The 12,136-nt window shown below is 38.1% G+C and overlaps 1 protein-coding gene across 6 annotated transcripts in view; it reads left to right on the top strand.

Moving 5' to 3' along the window:
* The window catches only part of NAV3 (neuron navigator 3), a 268,312-nt gene that overhangs the window by 189,911 nt on the left and 66,265 nt on the right, over window positions 1–12,136 (top strand). For all 6 annotated transcript variants that reach the window (XM_082055777.1, XM_082055776.1, XM_082055774.1 and 3 more), the window contains one exon: window positions 9,528–9,666. In XM_082055777.1, the coding sequence (XP_081911903.1) occupies window positions 9,528–9,666 (139 nt within the window). The remainder of the gene's footprint in view (window positions 1–9,527; window positions 9,667–12,136) is intronic.

Raw genomic sequence — 12,136 nt, 5'->3', positions numbered from 1 at the left:
GCTCCCGACCTTGCTTAACCCCAACAGCAAAGTTGCATAGAACTGCTATTTTTAAGTGTTGCTATTTTTAAGTGTTGCTATTTTTAAGTGTTTTCATGGTGAGTAATAGGATGAGTATCATAAGCAGAATGAACAGAGGTTTACTTCCCATTATTCTACTAACAGAGTTATGGTTTTTTTCTTTAGATTTGGTTAACCAGTTGTAAGCAGGAAAAATAAATCCCTGCTTCTGCACACAAGCAAAACCAGGATAGGTAGTTCTAGCAACAAATATTTTTAAACATGAGAAACCACAGGAGGTTACCAGTAAATCAGGACTTTGACATCAGGCAAATAATTACTAGGAAGAGTTCTCCTCTGAGCAATTATCAGAAGGATCTGCTTTGTTTCTTCGTATGCTGTAAAATGCAAGGTTGAGTAAAGACCTTTGATTTTTCAGTACCTCCCTTTCAGCTGAAGATATGACTGGCACTTTGAAAAGGTGAATGGCAAATTCTGCTTATCCCAGGGTGTTTAAGGTGCTGGGTTTCATACGATTTTCCATTAAATACAAATGTGGATCTCATGAGTTGTTTCTTTATGCTTGTGGGATCTCATTTCTCTCTTCATTTTTGAGGATGTGAATTGATCATGTACAAAGAATGACATTTTTATTTCTTAAAGTGATGAGGTAACAAGGAAGAGAGTTTTATATTGCCTTTGTATCTTCTGGAGAACTGCGTAGGCACTGTAATTTGTTTATTTATGTCAATTCAACTGATGTTAATTAACTTGTCTGAATCTGCATTTGGAACCAAACAGTGTATTAAAAACATAACAAACAGAGAAGCAGGACAAAAATTGGATCAAAAGCTTTTCTGCCTTGGTTTGTTATGATATTGTCAACAGTTCTTGATGGAATTACATACTTACATCTTGCTTCAGCTCATATATTACTATTTTCCATATACTGTTTGAAATGTAATTAAAAATGGATGCTGTTTATCTGCCTCATGCAAAAAAAAAAAAGAACTGTACATTCCAGGAACAAACCATCTTTTCTAGTTGGGTATTTATTATTTTACTCAAGTAACACTTGCCTAAATTCCATTTTGCAAAGTTCTGTCTTCTGATTGTTGATACATTCTGTTATGAATTTAGAGCTAGTTAATGATTTTCTGCTGTCCCTATCATGTCAGATTAAACGTAGTATTCAGAAATAAGTGAAAACCAGAGCAGGTTCTGACAAAGTCTTATTCAGATCTGGAGGTGTGGGTTTGCAGGTTTTGCAAGGTATACATAATTATCACAGGAAATTTAAATCTTCCATCATTTTTTTTCCCCTGCAGGCTTTAAAACAAATTATTTCTTAAAACACTTATTAAATGCTTGGAAGAAGAAATATGGAAATACACTGGCCTTGCAAAAATGCATTTTGCTCTAATTGTGCTCTTGGGCTAGAAGTAATTTCTGTAGTAGGATATAATTTTCTAATTGGATCTTCTTATAAAAAAAAAAAAAAAGTCAAATGCGAAATAAAAAGCCCTCTCAAAATGATACTGTGTGAAAGCAGATCTATAAATGCATTGCTGTTCTTTCTAATTGTAAACAATTTTCCTTAGTATATGCTGAATGCACCCAATTTGAAATGTACATGACATGATCTCCTATCCATGACCTTGAAGTAATTCAGGATTAATGCTTGAGTGCCTGCCTTGTATGGCTATGACAGGTAATGCATTACACTTGCTGAGGAAAAGGTGGTGAAGTACAAGTCCAACTAGCTATGTTTTCATTTAGCTGTAAGGACAGAATAGCTGTAATGAAATTTACAGCCCTGCAAGTTTCTGGTTTGATTCAGGGCCTGGGCTTTTGCTTTCACAGTCTGTGGGTTGAAACAAAGTATTGATTTTATGAACTCCGTGCCATCTTGAATCTGTCTGTGAAGGGTCAGTGTAGCTGTTTTATGAATACTGAACAGCTGAGATCACAGTAAAAGATTTAAAATGGATTAATTCATGATGAAGTGAACTTAGAAGGAGAAAGTTTGCCAGGTGATATATCAGCACCCAAGTGAGGAGCTGCTTTGAGTAAAACAGTCCAATTATTTTCTTATCTTTTGTTTTTAATAAGCTAACAGATCATTTCTATTCTCAAAAGTCAATTAGGGGAGTAGCTCTACAGTCTTTATTTTAGACTGGATCTTGCATTATTCTCCTGAAATATGTCCTGAAATAAGGGTGTCAGAGGTGGTGGTTCATGGCAGCAGACTGGACTGCAGGTTAATAAGCATTTTATTAGTGTGCTGTGGAGAAGTAATGTCTACCTCCATGAAGTGTGTTGCAGAGGCTCATCCATGTATCATGTTCCCTGTCATATGGATTTTAGATGTGTGGGGCCAGCTTAAGCACAGACTGGTGGTCAATGAGTTCTGTCTTCTTCTTCCAGGGCTTAACCTGCATGAGTAGAGTAGGGAAAGGTATACTTAATTCAAGCTTTCTACTGTGGGCATCTGTTTTAAATCCTCTATACCATTCACATCTCTCCAGTCTTTCCTGCTGACCCTTTGGAGGTACCCGCCCTTGCCTGCTGAGGAGAGGATTAAATGCCAGCCTTTGATTTCCTAAGTCACATTTAATGTAGATACCTTCAGCTTCACTGACATCAATTGCCTTACACCCTGGGTAGCTCCTCATTTCATGGTTAGCTACATTCTGATATTTTGCTTTTTCAGGGCACTGTTGACTAATTTAAATAAGTGTCTAGTGTAACTGAGGGTGTCCCAGTCCTAGCCACCACAGTAATGTCCTAGCATCGTATTGGATATGTGGAAGTAGGCTATACTAATCAAAGCAATTGCTTGTGCTTCATTTCTCATACCTCTACTGTTTCTATGAACAATTGTGTAGAGACATCCAGAGGCCATAATAGAGGGACATGGAGACCTTTATTATCTGAAGATTTGGTTACATAAATCAGCCAGCTGTGTGCAGCCAAAGGAAGGGGATAGCACCTGACTGCTCATCTTCGATCTGCTCTTAGTATAGATTTGTAGATCCTCACACACACACTCAGGATTTTTCTTTTAGCCCTGATTGTTGCTCTTTTGTCATGATTTCAGCTGTCTGATTTCTCCTCTAAGACCATTCCCCCAAGCTGCAGAAATACAGGTGGGTACTGCCCTGTATGTACTCATTAGCAGGATTGTGACTAAGTATTTCTCATTCCTAAGCAAGACATACAAGGACCACAGGTCTTCTACCGTGGTCTAAAACCTTTCATGTGCAGTATAAAACATGCGACAAATAAAGTACTGTTTTTCATTCAGAGTTACAGTCATCCCTAGATAGAACAGTTATTCTGATTAAATTAATGCTTTAAGAGGAAAGTTTATTGTTTTCTAGAGCTGTGTTCTGCAAGCTATAGTTCCTGCTTCTTCTTGCAAAAGCCAGTAATAAACCGAAGAAAAAGATGCTGGCAACTTGTCAAACTGTGCGAAGGGCTGGATGCATTGAAGCAACCGTACTTTTCCAGCAGACTCGATAGTACATTGATTGGAGTCTTGCTGCCTTCATATGTCTGATGATCTGCTTGTGAAAAGCTTTTTCATTTGCATGCCTAGGCCACTTTGGCTGGAGGCGCTTTCGAAAATTAATGAAGTAAGCCAATGTTGAAACAAATTCCAGGCAATGACCCAGCTTATCAGTATGGTGGACTTCACTGAGCTGGCAAGTTTAAGAGCTTGTAGGAAAATGCTGAAAATAGAAACAGGAAGGGTGGAAGGAACAATCATTGTGGTTGCGTGTTCCACTATGTCTTGCCTGAAATTAGAGACTGCTTTGAGTTTCTGAAACAAGTATTGTGAAAGGAGAATGTTTTAGGTATCCATGGAGCTAACACAGATTGTTAATACCACCTCTTCTTGTTATGTACCTTCAGCATTCATTGCTTTCCCAGTACAGTGCATTTTGTGTTTTCAGACATCACATAAAACTTCTAGAAAAATTTGTTGCATATTTCTGCAGGTCTTCCTTTTGTAGGGTACAATCAAGTATAAATTATCTAGCTTCTTTCATTGCATCTTTGCCCTAGAGCTCTGTTGCTTGCCCACGTGCTGTGTGAAATAATGCCTTATTACATATGAAGTATTTCTCATTTGGTCTGTATCATGTAAAATTAAGAATTTGATTTTTTTTTCAAGAAAATAAAACTGAATACTTGTGGAAAGCAAACACAAAAATGTCATGAGCACAGCTGAGTGCAATTTATCTTTCTATTTGAGGGAATACTTGTGGGAATGCATTTATAATCTTCATTCAGCTCTACATACTGATGTTAAGCACTGGGTATTTTGACTTCAGACACCTTGCTATTTCTAGAACTATGTGGTAGAAAGGTCAATGAGAGGATTACTGTGGAGAGATCTTTTGAGTACTGCTCACTAGTGAAAACAAGACAAAGAGTGATAGTGGAGACTAACCTATTGTGTAGATAGCAAGTTGTGGCTTCCTCAACCTTATGAAGTATTTTACATGATCAAACATTTGGAGCTTTGCTTGAAGCATATGGAGCAATGTGTAGAGCACTGGACTTTGTACAATGCTTATAGCCACCTTTGGCAATTAGAGACAATGAGGAAGTGATGGTCTTTTCCGGCAGATGCGTTATTTCTTGCTTCAAAATGAGCAAGAACTGTTCAGATTTGAAACGTGCAGGTTAGAATTAGAGGATGAGTTTTAGCTAGTGCAAATAATCGCATAGGCACACCTAGTGCATCAAAGAAAAACATAGATCCTCTGAGCAGAAAGAACATCAGTAATGTTACTGGAAAGAGCCTGGGCAAACTCAAAGAGCATGAGGTATGTTTCTGGATGAAGATTGTAGCACAGTGGCCATAAATCTGACTGGGGCTGGAAGGGAATCTGCCCTTTGGCACCTATCACATGCTTGGGCACGCTTTTTCTAGCTCTTATGGTGAGGAAGCCTGTGTAACCTTAATTCAGATTTCTTGTAGACATACACTTTCATGCAATTGTGGTTTGGTCGACAGCTTCTCCCAGTCTCTAGAATCCTTATTTTATATAATGTGTAAACTGAGGGTGTTCAGTTTTAGGGAAGTTACTTGGCATTTTGCATATTCTGTGTAATTTCTCCTGTTGCAGCCTCTTATTTTATTTATTATATGCTGTTTGAACATCTTTCTAAAGAGAAAGTAAGGGCCTCTTTTAAGGTGCTTTTTAGTGTGGTGTCTGAGTATCCACAATTATCATAAACTGTGTTTTCAAGCTTATTTGTACATGTATTGTGTCCACTTTACAGATGGAAAGCTGAGGTACCGCGATAGTAATGCCAAAAATAACTGCTGGTTTTTGACATGCACTTTGAGTTGCTGGTAACCTAAATTTTAAGATAGCCTTGCAGCATACTGTAGCTTCAAAGCACACATTTGCATGCATTACATTTTTACAAGTCAGCTGCTAAGCTCTAAAGAAAATTAGAAGCACTTTATTGGTGTCCGGCTTGTTAAAAATGTTGGTTAAAGCAGTCAGGTAATGTCTTGCAGGTTGCAGGGAGTCTGTTGCACCAGGGGCTTCAGTCATGCTTCATATAGTCCCTTTTCTCATGGAAGTCTTTCAACTTATTTGAAAGATGACAGAAGGCAACTTGTTATAATGTAAAATACAGATTAATCCCTAGAGCAGACCTCTTATAAGTACTAAATAAATGAAGCATTTCTAGAGAAAAATATAGTATGTGGCTCTATTATCAAAAATGGTGTTGTTAGGTACATTCACAATGAAAGCAGTGGCTGCTGGGCTGTTTGCTTGCTCTCCATTTAGTGATTTCAACTCAGGACTAGGTAGCACACAGCTGGCTGAGCTGAGCTGCTGGATAGGGAGGAACCTTTGGCCAGTTAGCTGGGAAAAAAAATAAACCCTAAGACTCCGCCAGGCATGTGCAAACAGTGTTTCTAAAGACATTTATAAACTATCCATATTCAAGAAGCCACCTTTTAGAAACAACAAAATGCACATCCTTAAAGTGAAGATTATGTCCTGCTAAATTCCAAGGTTCTTCTCCAGTTCCTCTTGGGATCTGGGGGTTTCTCAAAGAAAAGGTAGTCAGAACTTGTCCAAAGAAGACATTTTTCTCTTAGCCTCAGTCTCCCAAATAGCTGAACTGCATTTGCTGACATTTTCTTTTGAAGAAATCAACCCAAGGCTGACACTTAACAAGAAATAAAAGCAGATTTTTTGTTCTAAGTCGCTAAAACGCAGTTTTAAAAAGGGGAGTGGTGTCAGGCATTAATAAACAGCAGTAGTAACCTGATGTGTCATAAACTATGTAGGATGCAAGAAAAAGAGAAAAGTAAATGAAAGATAAAACGAAAATGAAATATGAACCTTAACCAGGATATTAAAAGCCTATATTAAGGTACAGTTTGACGATGAATATTGTTTTGATGAGGGATAGGAGGAAAAAAAACAAAAATTATAGTGAGAATTTGCTGCAGACTTCCAATAATGGGGTTTCAATCTCAAAGTGATGCACATCTAATTTTACCAGATTTGTGAGAGAAATAAATATGAATCATGAAGAATTTTTTCTAAATTTTAAATAAGGTGTCTTCATCATCCAAAAATTGTATTTATTCATCTGATAGCAACTATACTATCTAGACATGGGAAAACAGGGCTGAAAGATAGAAACAGAAAGTGCTGAAAGATAAAAGATTTAGCTGCATGAACAAGTTGAAAAAAAGACTCCAACAATGTACTAAAAACAACAGGCTTCATTGTGAAAAGTGTGGCTAAAACAATTTGTTTTGTTGGAATTTTTTATTTCTACTATGTATTTTCAGAAGGTTGGTACAAGACATTGTGTACAGTAGGAATCCGTTTGTCTAATAGTCCTTAGAAAAATCCCATGCAGGAAAGAAGATGTTTTAGATATTCCTCTTTTTACAGGCATACTGAATATTCGCAGAGATCTGGGGGTATGAAAGCCTCCAAATTTAGAAAACATCTTGAGCACCTACCATAAGAGAAAAAAAAAATCCAGACAAATATAGTGATGACTCTGAAAGGTCAGTAGTGGAGGTGTCAAAATAATCTTCTATATATCTTACAAGATGGCCATGAGCATTCCCAGAACCTACTAATAATCCACTGGTGAGTGAGGTGTGATTAGTGTGAAACACCGCAGAGAAGCCACAATAGAAAGGAAACGTGATTGTAGGCATTTTTGCCTGAAAACTGCAGCTGTAGAGAACATGTTTATATTTTGTGAATCAGCTTAACTATTTCAGAATTTAGAAAATATGAGTCTTCTTACAGAGAAAAATGAGCATGAAATGAAGTACCAAAAATTAATATAGAAGAAAATAACAAGTAAACATGGAGAAACAAGATTAAATATTAATCCTTGTCTCCATGGTTTTATGGTAGGCTTAGGAAACTGATGATCAAGTATTAATCGATGTGAATGCTGCTTGTGAAAGTACCCAATATATCTCTTTTTGGATCTGGCTTATGATTTTATTTTTTCTTTTTTAAACTATCCTTTAGTGGGAGCATATTATCTTTTCTAAAACCCAACCACATTTAATATTATTTATATTTTTATCCATCTTTAAGGTTATCTGTCTTAACACTGTTATACAAGGTATATTCCCGTGGGATACATAGCATTTGAATAATGGCTTTTAGCATCAGTGAAATTCCATGTCACATTAGACAGTGAAAAATACAGAAATTATAAATGACTAGTGCTTTAGAGGTGGTTCTTAGATGAACGTGGGCAGCCTATAAGGAATGTTATTATAATTGTTTAGATGTTAAATTGTATTATTAAATTACTTGTGTGCATATTACCTGGAAATGTTGCATAAGAAGTATTTATTTGTAGTCATTATACTCAACAGTGAAAAATGCAGCACTGTAATAAACTCTTTCATGCTGAAATATGTTTATCTTGTCACTGAGCTGGCTTACTAATATGATTTTTCTACCTTTTGCAAAATGAAGGGAACGCTTTCTGAAGTTGCTATGATACAAAACTAGTGCACTGAACTTTCTGGTGCATCAGCACACATTTTGTACCATGCAGTTCACTCTCGCTGTTGTTATGTCTTTCTAAAGACTTCCATAAACAAGTGGACAAGTGAATATCATCTTCCAATACACCATGTATAAGGATGCATGGATATTTTCCTTGTTTGCTCTGAATGACTAGTAGCACTAGTATTCAGCTGTAACTAAGCTGTGGGATTGAATTTTAGATTTTCTGGGGAGGAACTGTAGAAACTGTCCGAAAAGCTGGCTCCTAACATAGGCTACAGCAAAACAAAGATATTACGTACTCTTCCTTGTGTTTTGAAATTTACTAGCATACATAAACGTGTCAGCTTGCTTTGTCTCTCCAGAAAATATGTGTCTAGAACAGGCTTTATCAGCCCTCTTCTCTCTAGGAGAGGGAAAGACATAAGGAGGCATCTTCAGTCGACAGTTTGTCTCATAAACCTGAGATACTTTAACACAGGTTGAATTGCCTCCTAGAGGAGCCTGAAGTTTTGTCCTGGTTAGAGAGGGCACCTAGATAGATAGCTTAAATGAGATATCTAACTTTAAATAGCTAAAACTGTAGGAGACAAATCCCACTGCAAGTGATAAGGTGAATTGTTTTCAAAATCTGTGGCCTCGGAATAATCCAAACCAAGTTTTACAGGTGGAGATGCAGCAAAACTGGGAGTATGTGGGTGTATATGGCAATAAACTAAGAACCATAATGGGACACTATGGAGAAGCAATCGTGTAGAGAAAGGTCTGAGAAATACAGATCAACCTCCCTTTCATGCAAAAGCAAGCCTTTCGTGAGAGCAGGTAAATGACATTTCTGTAAGAGTAGCCCTGCTCTCATTTACATCCCCTTCCTCCATCTCCCAAAGCAGACGACTTGACAGCCTGTGTTTCTTGAGAGATGTATAACATGTTCTCTGTCAACTCTGGCGACTGTATTGTCAGAAAATCCTATTTTGATGACATTGCACCCACCATACAAAGGCTGAAGACAAGAAAATAAAACTTTTGGAAATACTGGCTTCCTGCTGACAGTTTATTAGGCTGCAGAACAGATACTCTTTTTATTTTTCTGTTAGCTTGGAAATCAATCAGGTGTTCTCCAAGCTATTAATAATGCTTCGGCTAGCAATACCAGGTTTAATGGATTTCTCTGCCAGTGTACGGAATGTGATTGCAATGAAGCATGAAACAACCTGTTTTAATGACTTACGCTAGTGCTTGTTTAGACCCGATGTTAATTTTTTAAAAGGCACCTGAGTCTTTCCTTAATTGAACGAGAAACCACTTGACAGTGAGTGAATAATGAATTAAAGAGTCACAAAACTAATAATCACTGTACATTAGGAAATATTATTGAAAATTTTCTGGTAAACGATTTGAAGAATAAGTAATTTCATCTATTGATTTTGAGATGCTTTCTGCCTATAGACACACAGTATGTTAAGAGATGTCCTCCTTTCTCTACAGCTGGGATGACAGCAGCTCAGTTAGTAGCGGCCTCAGTGACACTCTTGACAACCTCAGCACGGATGATTTGAACACCACCTCATCTGTCAGCTCTTATTCCAATATAACTGCCTCTTCAAGGAAGAACACTCATGCTCAGGTGAGTAGCTTTTAATTGCCATTTCTTGCAATATCTTGCAGAAGCTTGCAGGATAAGAGGAAAAAAGAGTTTGGTAATAATACCTCTGACAAAAATGAAATATTCATATTTACAAACTCCTCTATCACATTTGTGTACAAGAAGCCCATGGACCTTACTGAGCAGGGCCAACCCTCACCTGTGGGCTGATGCCTCAGATGACCTGCTCCCAGGGCACATCCCACTGCCAAAGGTGCAGGCTGGCAAGACCCTGCTCTGCCCACCCTGGGGGAACCCCCACAGGTTCCAGCCCCAGGAAGCCCCCAACCCTTGTTGCACCCAAAAACAAAAAATCCACAATATTATTTGATTTGTAGGGGCGGGGTTTCTACTCACTTCATCCCATTTGGAGTATCTCTTTCCACAGATAGAACAATCTAAAATAAGATAGTTTTCACCTTTCATGAGCTGACACATATCAGGGAAGAAACACATAGGCTGTACTGTTCTTTCCCTGTTCTTTCCCTGTTCTCTCCACTGGGAGAAAAGAGACTGAAGCAGGGAAGCCCACAGGTGACAGATCTTCTCTTCTCCTCATTTAGGCCCAGGAACTGAAGTGTCACATGGGCACACAAGCTGACAATGTGTAGTGTCAAAATAGAGTTCTACACAGGATATAGTCACAAGCTATATATGTAATACATATGTGTTTGTGTATATATATATATATATATATCCCTTACATATATATATATATATATATATATATATATATAAAGCCCTTGTGCCAGGTATCCTAGTATTTCTTCCCAGCTCCCCTCAAAATTGCAAGTGCTGAAAAAGACAATACAGAATGCTTGCAGGACTTGGTTCCTCCAGAAAAAGAAAGAAAAACAGAAGAGTGATTCTCAGTCGATAAGTATCTTCTGCCATGTCATCTCCTGTTTATAAGCAAGGAACTTCAAGACTGAACACTCAGCATAGCAGAAGAGTTGTTGCCTCCAGTGATTTGATGTCAAGTATTCAGGACACAGGACTGACACCCCCAGTTCCATTAGGGCTCCTGCAGGCAGCCAGTGTCTGCAGTTCAGAGACCTTGTTTTGTAAGAAGCGCATTGTGGCAGACCATGTCAACAGGAGAAAAACACATATTTGTCATTTCCCCCAGATAATAGGGAAATAAAGTTACTTTGTGAATGAAGATTAATCTGCAGTAGGAGAGATTTCAGGCCAGTATCAAAGTCATCCAAAGATACTCAGAGAGGGCAGCATTCTTCAGCTCTTACCATTGCCTTTCCCACCACATCAGGGTCTCCCATGGTTGCTAACTGGAGATCAGTCTCTTCCCTTTCACATCAAGAGCGATGGCCAGCTAGTCCTGGCTTAACTGTTCCACAGCAATATCATCATAATGATTGGAAAATGTCAGGCTGTTTAACTCTTTGTGGGTTTTTCATTCAGGTCATCTAATAGTCTAGATACTTAACCAGGTACTATATGCAATTTCTTTAGTGATAGACAGAGATGTAGCACGTGTTCAAATGTTGCTTTCCTGCCACAGGTGATTCATGTTATGAAAGCTAGAAACAGACCTTTATCAGATCTGCCTTTACCAGACAAATAAATCAGAAATTACTTTACTCCATGCTAGCCTGCCTTCTCAGCCAGAAGCTGAGATGAGCACAATATATAAGTATTTTTGCCAGCTGTTCTCCAGGTGTAGGATGTACTCATGCAACACAGAGATCCCCTTTGCAGTCTTTTGAAGTCATTGGAGCAGTGCAAGCTGGCTATAGCCTGAGGCAAAATTGTACATTTTGTTGCTGTTTTCTTATTAAAAGAGAATTAATGTCGCTTTTCAGATCCTATAATGGGGAAGAGAGGCTTTTAAAAAGTGTTATACTTGTCATTTCTTGGAAATGATGCAGTTTGCTTTAAAAATGTATAGCTGTGTGTTTATGACCATTCATTTATGAGAAAAGTTCTGGAAACATTACACACATTGTAACAATAACACCAATGAAAATTCTCTTCTGAAGGACCCTGCAATATTTTTGTAGATGTTTGCTTGGGCTCTCTTCCCATCAATCCTTATGCAAAAAATCAGTGCTAGCCTCTCCAAAGCACATACAAAATTATGGAAGTGCAGAGAGCTTTTGTATTTTTTATGCCTCAAATGACAAATACGTATACAGCAACTGATTATTCTGTCGGTCATCTAATCAGTATTAATCCTACTTATGACAGCAGTGCCTAGGAAACAGCTACAGAGGGGTCTCTGTAGAGAACCAGTTGTAGCAACACAGAATAACAAACAGCCCTCCCTGAATGCAACCCAGTTTGCAGTCCTGCTGAGGTTGGTTGTGTGAGGGTAGGGCTGTGGTTACATCAGACAAAGGTCATAAAGAGTGATACCTGAAAGCAGCACCACTTTTTCACTGTTAGAGAGGGGCAGAGGGAAGAAGGACTGGTGAGATGATGATATGCAAAG

Source organism: Streptopelia decaocto (genome assembly GCF_964273445.1).
Source record: "Streptopelia decaocto genome assembly, chromosome: 1".
NCBI lineage: Eukaryota > Metazoa > Chordata > Aves > Columbiformes > Columbidae > Streptopelia > Streptopelia decaocto.
This window is presented reverse-complemented; position numbering and strand designations above follow the sequence as displayed.